The sequence below is a fragment of the Lontra canadensis genome, unplaced genomic scaffold, assembly GCF_010015895.1.
Source record: "Lontra canadensis isolate GAN:19392208 unplaced genomic scaffold, GSC_riverotter_1.0 scaffold36, whole genome shotgun sequence".
NCBI lineage: Eukaryota > Metazoa > Chordata > Mammalia > Carnivora > Mustelidae > Lontra > Lontra canadensis.
The window spans coordinates 2,054,552-2,073,826 of NW_022631030.1; the positions used below are offsets into that span (position 1 = coordinate 2,054,552).

Below are 19,275 nucleotides of genomic sequence, written 5' to 3' on the forward strand. Positions count from 1 at the left end.
TGAGATGCTCTGTTAACCAGAAATCTTTAATTATGAAGTAGTCGAAGGTATCAAATCTTATAGATTGAGCTTTGGGGATATTATTTAACAAATCTATCCTCACCCCAAGGTCACAATGACATTCTCTGATTTTTCCTACTGGCTTTAACATTTACCTTTCACTTAGATCTTTAAGCACTTTAGAATGTCTTTGTTTTTATACGACTTGAGGTAGGGATCCAACTTCATTTTTATCCAGACATAAGCCAATTTTCTAAGCATCATTACCTATTTCTTCCCCACTAATTTGTAACATTACCTTTATCATATACCTGGTCTCCAAATAGCTATGTCTATTCCTAAGTCTAGCACAAATTCGTATTTTCTAAGAGGAAGGACCATCACTGAAGTTTCTACTCACACTGCTTTCCAGATTAATGGAAAACCCAACCACCACCCTCCAAGATCCATGGGAGGTTCATCATTAGCTTTTTCCCCCAAAACAGAATATCCAGTTAAGAACATGATTTTGAAAAAATAAATGCATGTTTATTAAAAAACAAAAACCCTAACCAAGAACAAACCCTGGGACACTGAAAAATCAGCGCTTCCTCTGAAGGCCAACAACAGCCACTGTTGGAGCACCTGAAAAAGGCCAGGTGCCTCAGACCGAACATCAGGTCTCAAAACATTCTTCCGCAGTCGAAACTGGCATTCAAGTTGCCGGTCTATGTGGACCCTGATTATTAGCGTAGACAACCGTTACAGCTGGATGTCTGGCTGCCCTATATCCACTACCACAACCCACAGCCGCCCCACAGCTTCAGAAAAATTACATATCCTCCACACTCCACTTGTAGGCAAGTTCCTCCACCGCCTTCTTGCTGGCGAGCCTGGCAAAGCGCTTCTGCTCAAATCCATTGGATCTGCAATCAAGAGACACTGATCAGCCAGAGTCCTGAACTGGACATTTTTTTGAAAAAAGAGAAGAATAAGGAGGAAAGTAAGGCAGTCATGTGAACATATTTAAGGCATATGCAACAGAATCAAACAGCCAAAGTACATAATTCATCCTTTTATTAGTTTCTGTTCAACCCCTTCCCCACTCTTTTTTTTTTTTTAAGATTTTATTTATTTGTTTGACAGACAGAGATCACAAGCAGGCAGAGAGCCCGATGTGGGGCTCGATCCCAGGACCCAGAGATCACGACCTGAGCCGAAGGCAGAGGCTTAACCCACTGAACCACCCAGGCGCCCCCCCCCTCAGCACTCTTGACAACTGTTTCAAACACTTCCCACTCTACAGGCCCAACGCACGCACGCTCAGCTGATGGCTACATCGTATCATTCATCCATTCATCATGCAGGCATTGAGTGAATTCTCACTACAGGCGTATCTCATTCAACTGCACCTCACTTTACCGCACCTCACAGAATGCGTTTTTTACAAACGGAAGGTTTGTGGCAACCCTGCATCAAGCAAGTCTACTGGCGCCATTTTTCCAACAGCATTTGCTCACTTCGTGCCTGGGTCACATTTGGTAACTCTTGCAGTATTTCAAACTGTCTCATTATTGGCTATGGTAATCTTCAAACAATGATCTTTGATAGAACTGCTGTAAACTGGGGGTGCCATGAATTGTGCCCCTCTAAAATGGCCAACTTGGTCAATAAATGTTGTATGTGTTCTGACTGTTCTGCTGACCGGCCATACCCCCATTTCTCCCCCTCTCCTCTAGCATCTTCATTCCCTGAGACACAACCATACTGACATTAGGCCAATGAACGATCCTACAAGGGCCTCTAAGTGTTTATATAAAAGGAAGAGCCACATATCTCACTTGAAATCAAAAGTGAGGAAAGCATGTCCAAACCCGAGACAGGCCAAAAGCTACACCTCTCACGCCAGTTAGTCGGGTTGTAAACACAAAGGACAAGTGACGGAAGAAAACGAAAAGTGCTACTCCAAGGAACATACAAATGATAAGGAAGCGAAACAGCCTTCCTGCCGATAATAAAGAAAGTTTTAGTGGTCTGGATAGAAGATCAAACCAGCTAAAAGATTCCTTTAAGCCAAAGCCTCATCCAGAGCAAGGCCCTAGCGCTTTTCAAGTCTGCGCACACTGAGAGAGGTGGGGAAGCTGCAGAAGAGAAGTTTGAAGCTAGAGGGGCTGGTATGTGAGGTTTAAGAAAGAAGCTATCTCCATAACATAGAAGTGGAAGGAAAAGCAGCAGATGCCTGTGTAGAAGCTGCAGCAAGTTATCCAGAAGATCTAGCTAAGATAGTCAGCTCCTCTGAACAGATTTTCAACGTAGATGAAACGTGTTCTAGTGGAAGATGCCTCTAGGACTTTCACAGCTAGCGAGGGGAAGTCAATGCCTGGCTTCAAAGCTTCAAAGGACAGGCGGACTCTTGCTAAAGTGTTAACGCAGCTAGTGACTTTAAGTTGAAGCCACTGCTCATTTGCCACTCCAAAAATCCTGGGCCTCTTAAGAATACGATAAATCGACCCTGCCTGAGCTCCGTGAATGAAAAAACAAAGCCCGGAGGACAGCACAGCTGTTTACAACATGGTTTCCCAAATATTTTAAGTCCACTTTTCAGACCTACTGCTCATTAAAAAAGAGTCCTTTCAAAAGATTACCTTTCACTAACAATGCACCTGGTCACCCAAGAACTCTGATGGAGATGGACAACGAGATGACGAGATGAATGTTTTGTTGTGGTTTTTTTTGGGTTTTTTTTGCCCTCTAACACAACATCCATTCTGCAGCCCATGGATCAAGGAGTCATTCTGACTTTCGAGTCTTATTATTTTTAAGGCTACTACTGCCATACACAGTGATTCCTCTGATGGATGGGGACAAAGTAAATTGAAAGGCTTCATCATTCTCGATGTCATTAAGAACATTTGTGAGTCACAGGAGAGGACAATACATCAACATTTAACAGGAATTGGGAAGAATTTGATTGCATCCTTCATGTAGACTTGGAAGTGTTCAAGACTTCGGTGGAGAAAGGAGCTGCAGATGTGGCAAAAACAGCAGGAGAACCAGGATCAGAAGTGGAACCTGAAGATGGGCCTGAGGCGCTGCTATCTCATGATAAAACTCAACTGGACAAGGAGCTGTTTCTGACAGATGAGCAAAGAAAGTAGTTTCTTGAAATGGAATTGACCCCTGGAGAAGATGCTAGGAAGATCACTGAAGTGACAACAAACAATTCAGAATATTACATAACTGTAGCTAATAAGCTGTAGCAAGGTATGAGAGGATGGATTCCAATTCTGAAAGAAGTTCTACTGTGGATAAAATGCCATCAAAAAGCATCGCACACTACAGAGAATTTGTTCATGAAAGGAAGAGTCGCATGATGTCACAAACCTCACTGGTGTCTTATTTTAAGAACTTGCACAGCCACCCCAGCCTTCAGCAACCTCCACCCTGCTGAGTCAGCATCCAACCACATCAAGGCAGGACCCTCCACCAGCAAAAAAAATTATGACTCACTGAAAGCTCAAAAGATGCTAATCATTTTTTAGCAATTAAGTATTTTTTAATTAAGGTATACACATTGGGGTTTTTTATAGACATACTTTTGCACACTTAGTAAATTATGGTATAGTATACATATAACTTTTATCATACTGGGAATCAAAAAATTCATCTGTCATATTCACTTAATTGTGGTGGTGTGAAATCAGATCCCCAATCATCTCTGAGAGGTGCTTGCATATACTAGGCACTGTGTCATGAAAATGAGTACGACAGAGCAGCTCTTCTGATGAACTCTGACAAGTGGAGGATACTGACATTTATACCAACAACTGAAATGAAAAGCACAAACTGTGGTGGAGATATGCATGGGGTATCTTAGAAACAGAATGGGGATCTCACTCTACTTGGGAAAGGGATGAACGGGAATGGTCAGGAAGGGTTCTGTGGAGGGAGCCCCTAAGCTAAGTCTGGAAAGACAGAGCTAACCACAGGGTTGGAGGTAGGGAAGGCCAGAAAGGTCAAGAGAGCATTTCAGGACAGAGCACAAAATGACTAACAAGAACAAAGTGCAAAAATAAGAAGCAGCTTGCTACATGGAGGGAACCAGAGGCAAACTGGTATAGCTAGAGCCAAAGTATGACGAAGGGAATAGCACGAGACAGAGTTAAAAAGCTCAGATTTCATCCAGTAGGGTTAGACTTAAAATAGGAGCAGAAACCACATTTCAAAGAGATCCCTCTGGAGGAGACTGGAGGCAGGAAAGTTACTACAGGGTATCGGCTACAGATGATGAAAGCAGCGATAAAGGAGACTTAGTGACAGACTCGCTATGTAAGAGTAAAGGAGGAGGAGGTAAGTTTAACTTGCAGGTTAATAATTTTCAGGACCAGATGAATGAGGCTGCACTAAGCAGGACAGAACATAAGAGGAAGAGCCGGTCAGGGGAGCTGAGGTTCATGAGCTCAGTTCTGAATGCCTTGCACTTAAGGCACCTCAGCTACACAGCAACAGCGCGATCCGGTGTGCAGCTATACACAGCAGACTGAACCGCAGACACAGATTTGGGGATCACATACACATCGGTGGCAACTGAAGGTGTGTCTAAAGGCTCAGCGAGAAAGAGCACATGGAGGGAGAACAGCTAGGGTTAGAGATGGGGCCCCTAGCAGCATTAAAGCAGTACGAAGAGGAAGAGAGTTCATAAAGGGGACCAATAATAAGAGAAAAGAACCATGAGTGGAGTGTAATGAGTTTCAAGGAGTAGACCGCAACTCCCTTTAATACCATGAATTCTGTCTACTTCTATAAATTTCTTAAAAGAGCTTGTATTCACTGTCTATACTTCCTCACTTTCCATTCACTCCTTAACACATTAAACCCTGGCTTTTGTCTCACCACGCCACAGAGCCAGCACTCTTTCAGGTCACCAGTGACCTTCGTTATTGCCAAATGCAGTGATTCCTCCCTCTCCCCAAGTCAGTCACCAGATCCTGCCACCTTCTCCCGTGAACACTTGCGCACCCTCCTCTCTCCATTCCGCTCCCACTGCCACAGTTCCGACCTGTCTCCTGCACCCTGACCTACTGCAACAGCCTGTACCTTGTCTCTCTACTTCCAGACCTGCGCCTTTCACGTGTTTTTCAGATTACTGCCATAACGATGCCTCTATCTAAAATGCGGAGCAGTTAATCCTTCAGTGGCTCTCCTTTGCCTTTAGAGTGAAGACTACTCCTCAGAAATGTTTCCAAAGCCTACTGTGACCAGGTCCCTGCTCACCTTTCCAGTCCATCTCAGACAATCCACTCTACATTTCATGCTATCCAACAACAGCGAACTGCTTATGAAGGCCCCTCCATAACACTATGATGTTCTATATTCTTGTGACTTTACACATAAAGGACCCTCTTCCTTACACCTCCTCCCTTTCCTTCTGTTGTCTGGTGACTGACACCCCTTAAGACTAAGCTCACGTATGATTCAGGAAGCTTTCCCTGACCACACTCTCCTTAGGCTGAATCCTACTCTCCCAAAGCACCTTGAAAATCCTCTATAATACCTAGCAAGTACCACTGCAATTATTTACTTGTCTTTCTCCTCTAGACAGAAAGTGAGTTCCTAGGCTCAGGGACTGTCTCTCACTAATTGTGAGAACCTGGCACCTAGCATACAGATGCTTAAAGTAATCACATCTCTGCTAAGTGTTACTAAACTGATTGAGGTAACAGGCTTCCCTCTTTCCTCACACCTTCAGTAAGGGATGAGTAGGGTAAGTAATGGAATGTTTTTGTTTTTGTTTTTGTTTTTTAAGATTTTATTTATCTATCTGACAGAGAGACAGAGATCACAAGAAGGCAGAGAGGCAGGTAGAGAGAGAGGGAGAAGCAGGCTCCTTGCTGAGCAGAGAGCCCGACGTGGGGCTCGATCCCAGGACCCTGAGATCATGACCTGAGCCGAAGGCAAAGGCTTAACCCGCTGAGCCACCCAGGTGCCCCAGTAATGGAATGTTTTAAGAAGGTAAGCTTATTATAAATGGCTCCATGTCTAACCTTAGAAGCATGCAGGATATGCTAGAACACCAAGAAAACCAATGTTTTTTGCCCTGAGGAATAAATACTTAAGAGAGCCAACACTAATATGATCATACAGATAAGGACAGAAGGATAAAAAACCAAACCCTACAGAATAAAAAAACAAACAAACAAACAAACAAACCTGCAAGAGCACTCACAGTGGAAAAGTCTTGGACTAGAGAATCTAGAGCCCAGGATTCTAATTCCAGCTTTTTCAGGTGAACTAAATAACTCCAGTTAAGTCATTCAATTTATCTGAGCCTCGGTTTGTCTTTTAACTAATAATAGAATTAGGCTCGTGGACCTTATGGGTTTTTCCAACTACAGATCTGTTCCATAAATGTTCACATGCCATGGGTCAAAACCAGACAAAACTAGAAATGGTGACGAAAGAACGAATAATCAGAAAGAAAGCAGAGATGAGAAAGAGAACTAAAAGGAAAGATCAAGGGGGGAAAAAAGTGGAAGAACACTACTGGGAGAGCTGGAGACAGATTAGACACCAGGAAAATACGAGGTCAGGGAGAATTCTGAGTTTGGATACAGAAATTTTTTTTTTTTTAATAGAAAAAAAAGAGGGGGGCCTCAGTGTAGCAGGGAAAATCTTTAGGGTGTGGCTATAAGATGATCTACTTCTGACTGCAGATGAGCATTCTCAAAGATATTCCCACTGCCAAACAGCCTGTATCAGGCGAGCTGCAAACTAGAAGCAGTAAGTGAGCCTGAAACCACAGCCACCCTGCGGATACCTGCCAAAATCAGGAACTAGAGTCTCAGATTTCAAGCGCACCGTGAGGGATAGAAGAACAATGCCTTAAGCCCATATGAGGTGGGGCAATGAATTTCAGTCACAGCAGAGGAACCTGAGCAGGCTAATCTCCCCTTGGATAGCAATTATAAAATCCGGACAAAATATAAAATTGCAAGCATTTGAAATTATTTGAAGGCCTGGGAAAGTGACCAAAAGGCGGGCAGAACCTGGATGGGAATCTATGTGTGAAAAGAGATTTGTGAGGCTTTCTGCCAGAGGGTATTTCCCAACCTGAACAGCTCCTGGAAGCAAAAAGCCAAAGGCTTATTGGCTAGAGATGTCAGCGCAAAGATGCAGAGCAGCTGGAAAATCAGGGAGGAAACTCTGAAAGGGAGGGAACTACAAAACACACTAACCCCAGAATCTACACACAAACCTCACCCAAATCCTTAGCCAACTGCTAAACTGTGCTTGTGCAAGGAAAATCACATTGGGCCAGATGAAAAAGCAGCAGCTAGAAATTGAAAGAACTGAGCAAAAAGTGTAGCTGCTGCCCACTGCAAAGAAGACAGTGCTTGGAGTTCAAATACACCCACATTAACTGTCCGCTAGAATAAAAATCAACATGCTTCAGAAGAATATAACAGAATTCAACGTCCCTATTATGGACCATTTAGTGTCTAGTGTATGTTAGAAAATGACCAGACATGTAAAGAAATAGTAAAATGTAATCAAACTCAAGAAAAAGCTAATAAGAGAAACCAATCCTGAGGTGACCCAAATGTTGCAATTAGCACACAGGACTTTAAAGCACTAATTATGAATATTCTCAAGGAAGAGGGAAATGTCTCATAACGAATGAACAGATGGAATATCTCAGCAAAGAAATATAAACCAATAAACAGAAATTCTAGAGTTGAAAAAAGTCAGTAAAAAAAATCTACTGCATGCACTTAACAGATTGGAGAAGCAGAAAATCAATGAACTTGAAAACAGATCAACAGTAACTATGCGATCTTAAAGAGAAAAATGGTGATAGAAAAATGAACAGAGGGTGGCTCAGTGGGTTAAAGCCTCTGCCTTCAGCTCAGGTCATGACCCCAGGGTCCTGGGATCGAGCCCCGAATCGGGCTCTCTGCCTGCCTCCCTGCCTACTTGTGATCGCTGTCAAATAAATAAATAAGACCTTATAAAAAAAAAAAAGAAAGAAAAAAAGAAATGAAGGTGAGAAAAAGGACTCTAATTTAATAGAATTGTGCCAAAGTAAATTTCCTTATTTTGGTAATGTACAATGGTTATATAAGATTATCAATTGGGGCAGCTGGGTAACACACTGTATTATTTTTTTGAATTCTTATCTAAATTATTTCAAAATTAAAGTTTTGAAAAATAAAGGTGAAATAAAGACATTCTCAGATCAACAAAAATTGAGAGAATTTGTTGCCAATAAACGTGCACTAAAGGAATATTAAAAGTTGTTCAGAGGAAAGAAAAAAGAGCACCAGAAATGGTTAAGTATACGAGTTAAATACTAACACCTATACATTTTGTTGTTTTCTTAGGGTTTTTTTTAGTAACTGTGAATTAAAAATTAGAACACTGTATTGTGAGACCCATACCATTTACGTTTTATCTATGACAACAATAGCACATAGAACAGAGGGTAAGTGGAACTTCAGTTTTACAAGGCTCTTAAATTTTCAGTGAAACAGTATAGTTACAACTTTCAGCAGGCCGTAAGTTAAAGATACATACTGTAATCCTCAGAGCAAACACTAAAAAAAAAAAAAAAAAAAAAAAAAAAAAACTGCGGAGGCTTAGCTAAAATAACAGAGCAATTAAAATCCAATACTAAATGCGCGCACCTAAAATCCAAAACACTGATAATACCAAAGGCTGGCAAGGACGCGGAGCAACAGGAATCCTCATTCTCTGGTGTAATATAAAATGGTACAGGCAATTGGAAGACAACTGGTCACTTCTTACAAAGTTCAACACAGTCTCACCATACAACCCAGCCATCAGTGGGCACTTCACAAGTAAACTGAAAACTATGTCCACGTAAAACTCTATACACAAATGTTTATTGCAGCTTTATTCACAGCCGCTAAAAACTGGGAGCAACAAAGATGCAACAAAGAGCAACAAAGATGGGGAATAAACAAACTGATGCATCCATACAACGGGCTATTCATGCAAGAACATGGATGAATCTTAAGTGCATTTTGCTAAGCGCAACAAGTCAGACTCAAGAGGCTACATATTGTACGCTTCTATTCATGCGACACTCGGAAAAAGGCAAAAGTACAGGAAGAGAAAACAGAACAGTAATCACAAGGGTTTGGTGGAGGGGGTGTAACTGACTGAAAGAGGACTTGCAGAGAAAATTTTAGGATGATGGGACTTTCTGTATAGCACTAGGGTGGCGAATGAATGACTCTGCATTTGTCAACCCCCACAGAACTATACACCATAAAAAAACATAACACTAACATAAGCAAAGTCTAAAAAGGAAAAATGACCCAGGATGTCAGGAGACCCAGGACAGACTGCAGACTATGACAAATGAATCTACCTATACTACAAATGTAGGACACAGAAGTATGGGGTGGGGAGGCAGAGAGTTGACCCTTTAAGTTATGTTGGAAAAGGGTACTCTCACTAGAAATTTAAGGGGAAGAACAAAAGTAACTACACATAAATACTGTACTTGAGCTGGAAATCTGTTTCTCATTTCGTTTCTCAATTCTGAAGCTGTTTTACATGTATACTGAGGTAAGTAAAATGGATGGTAGCTGGTGGGTGCCAGGTTTCACAATGTTGGAGGGGAAAGTTACGGATAAGCAGGTAGAAAAGGTAATACTGAATTACAGTAGGTTACAGGAGCATGGACTTATACTCAAGTATCTGTATATATAAACATGTATGTATAAGACACATACATAAGCAGGTACAGAAATGATGACAGATATGTGTATACACATGGATTACTAGCACATACTACCGAGCTCTGTCTGCTGACAGGGCCGGGAAACAAGGACACCCAAGTACCAACAAGTACTTCTACAAGGCAGATCTTACTTTCTAAGTACCACTATCCATTAAAAGTAGCCAGGGCCCCTTGGAGAAACGGCCAGTTCTAAAGCTGGCACAGGGAAAGCGCAAGATGAGTCTGGAGCATCCTGCAGTGTCAGAAAGTCAGGGAGTGCTCAAAAAATAAAAGGACAGGGCACACAAAAGGGACACCTTAAAGAACTCCCCGTAGCTAAAAAACAGAACAATCTGAGCAACAAAATAAATAATATATTACTAGGCTACAACAGTATAAAATACGTATGACTCATTACTGACCAAAAAAGTAACTGACTAAATGAGGTGATGAAACAAATCCTTATAGAAAAAGTCCAAATATTATACGTAGATATCCCACCCATAGGTTGCCTTTTGCATGCAAGTTGCACTTAGCGACATTTCTAGAGAGCAGAGTACAGAAAGGGAAAATGAGTAACTTCATTTTTTTTTTAAAGGTTTTATTTATTTACGTGAGCAACAGAGATAGCGAGAGAGAGCACAAGCAGGGGGAGCAGCAGGCAGAGGCAGAAGTAGGCTCCCCACCAAGCAGGGAGCCTGATGTGGGGCTCGATCCAGGGAACATGACCTGAGCTGAAAGCAGACACTTAACCGACTGAGCCACCCAGGCACCAATGAGTAACTTCAAAGTAGAGAAACTGGCAAACGCTGATTACCTTAACCAAGTGATTAAGGTCAGCATCACAAGGGATGTCCTGTGATGTACTGGTTAAAATGATTTGATGAGAAGGGCACTCCTCCACTGTAGTATTCTTTCCAAAAACAAATAACCTCAGTCCAACCATGAGAAAAACAACAAATGAACCCAATTTGAGGGACATTCTACAAAATAAGTGACCATATTCCAAAAAACTGACAGGATCACAAAGAGCAAAGACTGAAACTGTCACAGATCACAGAAGACTAAAGAGAATGACAGTTACATGCAATGTGGGATCCTGAACTGGAACAGAAAAAGGACTTTAGTGGGAAAACTGGTGAAACCCAAGTAAAATTTGGTATATTACTAATAACATATGAATGTTGGGTCTGATAAATTGTACCACGGTAATGTAATGAGTAGTAATAAAACTGGATGAGGGGTGCACAGGAATTCTTCATACTATCTGCAAATTTTCTATAAATCAACAATCATTAAAAAACAAAGTGGTGTTTTTTTTTTAAGATTTTTTATTTATTTATTTGACACACAGAGATCACAAGTAGGCAGAGAGGAAGAAGTAGGCTCCCGGCTGAGCAGAAAGCCTGATGCGGGGCTCAATCCCAGGACCCTGGGATCATGACCTGAGCCCAAGGCAGAAGCTTTAACCCACTGAGCCACCCAGGTGACCCAATAAAGTTTGTTTTCAAAAAATAATTTTCAAAACAGCTCCCCCTACAACTACAGAATACACATTATCCTCAAATGCAAATAGATTATTCACCTAGGTAAACTATATAGTGGGCCATAAAATGCAGCTTAATAAATTTCAATAAGATCAAAATATTATGGAGTATATCCTCTGACCTCAAGAGAATTAAACTGGAAGTCAGTAACAGTGAGATATCCAGAAATGTCTAAATGTTTAGAATTAAACAATCTAACTCAATGGGTCCTAAATTCCTTAATTAAACAATGTAACTCATTGGATCCTAAGTAACTCATGGATCAAAGAATGAACCAAAATCCAACACGAATTTCTAGGAAAAAAAACTCTCAGCAAACTGCGAACAGAAAGCAACCTTCTCAACTCAGTAAAGGGAATCTACAAAAAACCTATAGCTTACAACATATTTAACGGCAAAAGACTGACGATCTTCTAAAGATTAGGAAGACAGAGATGTCTCTTACTACTTCTATTCAACATCTGCACTGAAGTTCTAGTTAGTGCAATAAGGTCAGAAAAAGAACAAAGGACATTTGGGTTGGAAAGGAAGAAGTTAAACTGTCTACATTCATAAATGACCTGACCCTCTACGTACAAAATCTGATGCAATCTACAAAAAAGCTACTGTACAAAGTGAGCTTCACTATAATAACGTAATAAATACAATGATATTTGTCATAATGAAAAATTCAAGCTTTTAAGCATAAATTAGGAATTTCAAAAAACACTCATCTGCCACCATGAACCCTAGCTTCCCATTAAAGATTTTGATGATGAGAACAAGTAATGTTAACAAATATAAGATTGACGGTGTGTAGCATCAACATTTGGCAGGTCTGAAAAACTCAGCAAACCCATATTTTCCAAATGACCAGTACATCATGTTATAAAATCATGCACCAGGAAAAGATTCATCCAAAATAGGAAAAAAAAATGGATTTTAACGTAACAGTACGGCAAGTTTTTTGATATGGTTCCAGATACCATATTACAAATCACATCTAAGAAACTATCACTTGCTGAGTTTTTAATCAAAACATATTAATACCAAAAAACAAAAAACAAAAAAACAACAACAAAAAAAACCCCACCATAATATGCCTTCCTTTTCTAACTACCTACGGATAATGCTGAATTTTCTAAAGCTAAATTTTCTTCAATTTCTTCAATTAACATAGTGCAAAAGACTCAATGCAGAATCCTGCTATCTGGTATTAAGCCAAACATGAATGAGATTTACAAAAATGCTAATCAATGCCATTCTTCTATTTGCTTTGTTTGGGGAATGTTATTTTTCTTTAAAAATGTGGCAATTATGTTAGCATAATGGCTTAAGTTTTGGGTTTTTTTTTAAGATTTTATTTATTTATTTGACACAGAGAGAGAGATCACAAGTAGGCAGAGAAGCAGGCAGAGAGAAAGAGAAGCAGGCTCCCTGACAAGCAGAGAGCCTGATGCAGGGCTCGATCCCAGGACCCTGAGATCATGACTTGGACCGAAGGCAGAGGTTTAACCCAATGAGCCACCCAGGTGCCCCATCTTTATTAAGTTTTTAATGAACGAATAAACACTTTTTGAACATCTCAGTTCAGTTTCTAATATAGTAAATATTAAAGGACATATTCCACATAAAAAGTTTTTTGGGGGTCCTCAGCAATTTTTAAGAGTATAAAGGGGTCTTGAGATCAAAAAGTTTGAGAATCACCAGGCTAAATGCTAGAACAATGTCCTTTAGTAGGCAAGAGGAGATGGGCTCTAACATGTAAACAAGGGACAGACTTTGGACAGAAGCACATTTAAGTCATCATGCTAATAGACAGAAAGTTAGCATATATGGGTAGATGTTGGTCGTAGGGGTCAATGAGACACCGTAAGTAGCTCACTGCTAAGGCACTGAAGAGAAGCCTCAAGAACTACATTTTTTTTTTTTCAAGAACTACATTTTAAAGATATTACACAAAAAAGACTCCAGACTCCCACCCATCACTCATCCCCCCTAAACCTTAGAAAATATCCCTCGAAGTGACCAATGTCAAAAACAAAGGGTACGGCGCTTGAGTGGCTCAGTTGGTTAAGCAACTGTCTTCAGCTTAGGTCACAGTCCCGGAGTCCCGGGATCAAGTCCCACATCAGGCTCCCAGCTCCATGGGGAGTCTGCTTCTCCCTCTGACCTTCTCACCTCTCATGCTCTCTCTCACTGTCTCTCTCTCAAGTAAATAAAATCTTAAAAAAAAAAAGGGGGGTTATCCTATCGGCAGCACCAGAGTTATTTGTCCAGAGCTTTAAAAAGCTTTGAGAAGGAAAAAAAAGGAGGAGGAGGCGTATTCTAAGCATGAGAAATGGCACGTGGGGACCTCAGAAACAAAAGCAAGCAAACTGCGTGTCATTAAATTTGTGCTTAGAACAGAGAGTGAGGGAGAGTAATTTAAGAACAGTTAGGGAAGGTTAGGGCCAGATGGAAGAGAAAATAAAAACGTGGGAAACATTCAGGCTTACCTGTCCACTCCGTCCCAGCGATATCCAGGCCAGATATTAAATCTGTTGGGAGGTGGTGCGGGACCACTGTATCGAGGTCTCACTAGTGAGAGAAGAGAAAGAGAAAAGTTAGTTATCTATGTAACTCACTTCAGAGCTGGGTGGCAGAAGTAACAAAAAATGTTATACAGAAATCTCTATGAGCTGAGCCCAAATTCACAAACACAAGGAACCTAGAGCCGTATGGGAAAGCCCACACATGTGCCCAGCTAAAGACCCTCTCTCCTTCCACAGGTCACCTCCATCTCTGGTGAGTCCTGGAAGGCTCACCTTTCTTATTCTTATTCTCCTTGGCTTTACTCTTCTTGATAAAGCTAGCCATGGGGTCCCCCTCTCTCTCCTGTTCTCTCAGCATCCGGTCCAGATCTTCATCATCAATATAGCGGGCCAGAGGCTTCTGCATTTCCTTCACTGCGTCCTCCACGTTTTGTTGCTGCTGCCGGCTCTGGGCTAGTCTGGGCAAAGAGAATCAAGAGTGTCTGCTACCCTGTGTAACATTTCCCCTCTTACACTGAGACAGACCATACGACTACATTTGGAGAGAATCTCCTTTTTCTAGCAGCATAGGCCACATATTTTCAGGAGTAAAATTCCTAGAACACCAACGGAAAGCGTGGAATCCATCAGTTTCTTAGAAAGGAGACTGAACACACTGCATTTTCCATTCCTGAAAGAGCTCTGAAGGCACAGCAATGAACTAGCTGATCAGAAAAGTAGAGAATGAGCTTCTAGTCCGAGCGCAGTCTTGTTCCTCCTTTCAGTCGTTCTCTTACCCTTTTCCCCACTGAGCGTACAGCTCGTCCCTCTCCGAGTCCTTCTCTGCTTTTCTCCTTTGCTCTAAACGTTCCAGTTTCAAATTCCTCTTACGGCCAGATTTATCTCGAAATACAGTTTCAGCATACTGGGATTCAGCTGCAAAGGAAAATTCTGCTTTTAAAGATAAATACCAGGTATCAAAATCAGAAATAATTCTAACAGTTGAAATCAACCACTTGGGAATCTGATGCCGGATAAAAACTTTTGCAGCCAGACTACAAATAGTTCCTACCAATATCTAACCTTTTTCAAGAAGGAAAAGAACCCCTTGGGCCCACTAAGAAGTTAGAATAATGCAAAAAACAGGAGCTGAAATTTAGTAAAATTAAAAGTTTAAAATATCACGTACAATAAACTATATTAAAAAAATAATAATAAGGGGCACCTGGGTGGCTCAGTTGTTAAGCATCTGCCTTTGGCTCGGGTCATAATCCCAGGGTCCTGGGATTGAGCCCCGCATTGGGTTCCCTACTCAGCGGGAGGCCTGCTTCTCCCTCTCCCACTACCCCCTGCTTGTGTTCCCTCTCTCACTGTGTCTCTCTCTGTAAAATAAATAAATAAAATCTTTAAAAATAATAATAATAGGGGCGCCTGGGTGGCTCAGTGGGTTAAGCCGCTGCCTTCGGCTCGGGTCATGATCTCAGGGTCCTGGGATCGAGTCCCGCATCGGGCTCTCTGCTCAGCAAGGGGCCTGCTTCCCTCTCTCTCTCTCTCTGCCTGCCTCTCTGTCTACTTGTGATCTCTCTCTGTCAAATCAATAAATAAAATCTTTAAAAAAAAAAAAAATAATAATAATAATAATAAAATCTACATGCGCCTTGATTGGTCTCTGCACTTTCACATTTTTACCTTCAAACGCCAGGGTTTCCCGTTTCTTGAGCTCCTGCTCCTCTCGGTGCACGTCAGCCAACACCAACCCAGTTTTAGCCCCGGAATACATGTATGCAGCCTATGCAATGGAAAGGGAGCACCCAACATTAATGAAACAATGTAGCAGCACACTGCAGGGTACACACAGGTGCATTTTTGCCTGATGATTAGCAATAACCAAAAAAAACTCTAGCCTTGTATTCTCATTACTGATCACAAGATTCACAAAATAAACAAGAAATAAAATTGAATTTGATGGCAAATTAATAGTACTACCAAGTTTTAAGAATAAACAGAAACACATACCAAGAGAATATTAAAGAAAAGGCATAGCATATATTTCCGCCTTTTCGGTATATAAACTGCACACATGAAGCCACACTCTCAGGTCACCTGCTCAGAAACCCGTATCAAGCTCTAAGCTCTCCAGTAGAGACTCACACTGATAAAATATTTCATTTCAACTACAAACTCAAGCAAATCCAAGGTCCTTCAATTGTGGATAAATTTTAGGATCATGACAAGTTATGACCAGATCAAACCTTTTTTATTAAACTCCATTTCATATCAAGATAAACAACCGACCCACAAATGGAGTACAGAGTATATCATGCACTATGTACTCAATTTGATTACTACGAAATTGTCCATGAAGTAAACGACACATAAAATGTCAAAGGGTCCAGTTGCCACACAAACCTCTTTTCCCCAAAAGAGAAGAACCCCAATTCCTGAGTCTGGGACAGCCAACAAGGACCATGTGGGTGACAGAGGAGACCTACCTAGAAAGTCTGGGTTGGAGGGAAATGTGCACACTGCAGGCTCTATTCCTGTTTCTTATCCAGCTCACTGGAGTAAGATTCTGTCCCGAGCACCAGTGTGCTTTACAAAACAATTGCTCAGAGTTCATGTGGATGCTCTGGGCAATTCATGCTTTATCACAGATTTAAAATGAAACAAAACACTGACATCCCAGTTGGCATGATTTCTAAAAGTTGTTTTATATTTTAAATGCCTCTCTTTAAGCTCTGGATACACAGACTCGCAGTCCAATTTATAATAAAAATTGCTTAGGCTAATGTCTCACGTTGCCTGGGCACTGTGCTAAGTTTTATTTACCCTGACTTGTTTGACTCTCACAGTAACCTTATGAAGTACATACTACTATTATCCACGTTTTACAGATGAAGAAGCTGGGGGTTAGAGATATTCCACAGCTTAGTCCAATATCACAAACAGCATTTGAAGAAGTAGGACTCAAATGTATGGCCTGCTTAACACAAGGTTTGTACTCTGAACTCTACCCGGTAAACTACAGTTCTCAGTTCACAGGAAGTTTTTGGAAAAACTTCAGAGGAAGTTTTTCCCGACCTATTAAAAAATGAGATTTGTGGAATTAAGAGGCTAGAAAGGCAGAAGGCACTTAGGAAACCTGGTGTTTGCAAGTTCATCTGGGCTAGGTTATAGGCAGTCCTGGCCTCAGAGAGAAGCAAAGAGCTCTAGAGGTAACTCTACACTAGATTTACTATGCCATTAGGAGCTACCTCCTCCCTCTCTGATTTGTATATCTGAGACATGTACATAGCTAGGAAACAGAAGTCACTCTAAGGAAAGGATATGGCTCCTGAAAATTCCTACCTTCTTTTCTAGAGGCTGACTCCTTCGAGGTGGAGACAGATCAGAATCAGAAGACTGGACCCTCTGTTTCCTCCTTGGTGGAGACAGGTCAGAATCAGAGCTCCGACGTGTAGGTCTATTTCGTGGAGGTGACAGATCTGAGTCAGAATCCCTGTGCCCTGAACTTTGTTTATGTCGAGGAGGAGAAAGATCTGAATCTGAGGCTTTCCGACTGTCACTTGCATAGGAGGAAGAATCCAAGGTGTGACTCGGATGTCTCCTAGGTAAAGAGCTTGTGTGAAACTTCCTATGGCTGGGGGAAGAGTCTAGAAATTAAAAAATGAAGTCTTTAATCCCCTTGGCAGAATCTTAAAAACAGAACTTACCAAGCTAATATTCAATATTCATTCAGTCCTCCTCTAAAGAGCTATCACTCACCTAAACACAAGTGCAAATGACACAGGAGAAGAGCAGAGTCAGGGACAACTTTCAAAACCAACAAACAGGATGTGGGGATCTATTCCCAAGCTACTAGTGACCGTGACTAGCATGTAAAACCTCAATATACTCACCTATGTCATATTTATCTGAACACAGAATGGGCAAAACAACTTGCACTCAGATTTCAGTGATGTGGCAAAAGTTAAAAAACTACCTAGAATATACCTGGGTGGCTCAGTTGGTTAACCATCTGCCTTCGGCTCAGCAAGGCTCCCTGCAAGGGGAGAGTCAGGAGAAGTCTCTTTCTTCCTCTCCCTCTGCCCCTCCCCCCGCTCATGCTGGGGCAGGCACATGCTCTCTCTCAAATAAAATCCTCAAAAAAAAAAGAAAAAAAAAAAGAAAACAAGACCTAGGGACAAAGACTGAGTAAACGAATCTCACTACACAGGCCTGAGTTGTAGACAGAAACATCATAAATCAAGTCCAAAACAGGCAATCTTCAATGGTCTTTAAAAAAAAAAAAAAAGTCTTAAAAATATTTATCCCTCTTACTCAGTAAGTCAATTTCTCCTTAGTTTTCTAGGAAACTTATCTAGAAGTACTTACATTTCCAGGAAACCCAACTAAAAGTAGATAAGGAAATAATCCAGAATGGGGAAGTGATTTATGTACAAAGTTCATTTTAAAATTATAAAAGCAAAAATTTAGAAATAACCTAAAATATGCAGCATTAATGAAATGGTTAAGCACATTTATGTAACAGAACACCAATAAAGATCATACCGACAAAGTGATGTTTTTTATGACACAAGGAAGACAACGTTAAGTGAAAAAAACAGGCAAAATTATACATACTACACGTATATACTACATAGAAAGGGCTTAACTACATAAAAAGTGCATAGAAAATAGACCATTGGCCACAACACAAAGAGTGAATGGCTCTGAATGACAGAATTTTGTATAACTTTCCTTCTACTTCTTTACGCATCTCTATACACTATGAAATTTCTACATTAGACATGTAGTATCTTCTTATGGGGTGGGGAGAAAAACAAAAAGATATATAAAAACGTCCTCCTTGACACTGTAAATTTTAACTCTCCTCAGCCCAACCTCTTCCCACTTCCCTATAGTTTTTAAAACTCCAAAAAATACCATTCTCGTTTCTAAAGACCACAAGTAAGAGGTCCAAAAGAAAGCACCCAGGGGTTAATTCCCTCTTATGGGCAATCAAATGCTTACCTTTAGAATCATGCTTATGAGATTTTGCTTGCTTTTTTCGTGGAGGAGAGACGTTGGAGTTATACTCATACTTGCTTTTCTTTGGGAGTGATGCATGAGATGGTCCCGGCCCCTTCCAATGTGGAGAAGTTTTGCTGGAGGCTCTTTCCGGGGCTTTACTGCTTTTGGTTCTTGCATTAGCAGCCAAATCAGGGGAGTCACGGTGGGCCCTCCTGAGCTGCGATGTGTCCAAGGAGTCAAGAGTCCTTCTCGGTTGAGATGTGTCAGGGGAGCTATTTCGGCCCCTTCTGGGAAAAGAGCTATCTGAGGAACTGTGATGGGCCCTCCTAGGAAGAGATGGATCTGGTGTGTCGTGATGGGCTTTCCTAGGAGACACACCTGAAGAGTGACGATGAGGCTTCCTGAGGGGAGAAGGATCCAGAGAAGCACGATGGGCCCTCCTGGGAGGAGATGGGTCTGGGGTGTCGTGACGGACCCTCCTGGGGGGAGATGAATC

At 41.3% G+C, this 19,275-nt stretch overlaps 1 protein-coding gene across 2 annotated transcripts in view; it reads right to left on the minus strand.

The window, feature by feature from the left end:
* Positions 1-650: 650 nt before the first annotated feature.
* BUD13 (BUD13 homolog) overlaps positions 651-19,275 on the minus strand; it is a 27,250-nt gene continuing 8,625 nt past the window's right edge. The window contains exons 5-11 of one of the 2 annotated variants that reach the window (XM_032868549.1): positions 18,780-19,275; positions 17,115-17,419; positions 15,456-15,555; positions 14,564-14,702; positions 14,061-14,245; positions 13,752-13,833; positions 651-905 (exon numbers count right to left, since the gene is read on the minus strand). The exon at positions 18,780-19,275 is cut by the window's right edge and continues 1 nt beyond it. In XM_032868549.1, the coding sequence (XP_032724440.1) occupies positions 812-905; positions 13,752-13,833; positions 14,061-14,245; positions 14,564-14,702; positions 15,456-15,555; positions 17,115-17,419; positions 18,780-19,275 (1,401 nt within the window). In that variant the 3' untranslated portion in view covers positions 651-811. The remainder of the gene's footprint in view (positions 906-13,751; positions 13,834-14,060; positions 14,246-14,563; positions 14,703-15,455; positions 15,556-17,114; positions 17,420-18,779) is intronic. The other variant, XM_032868548.1, reaches the window with a different exon arrangement.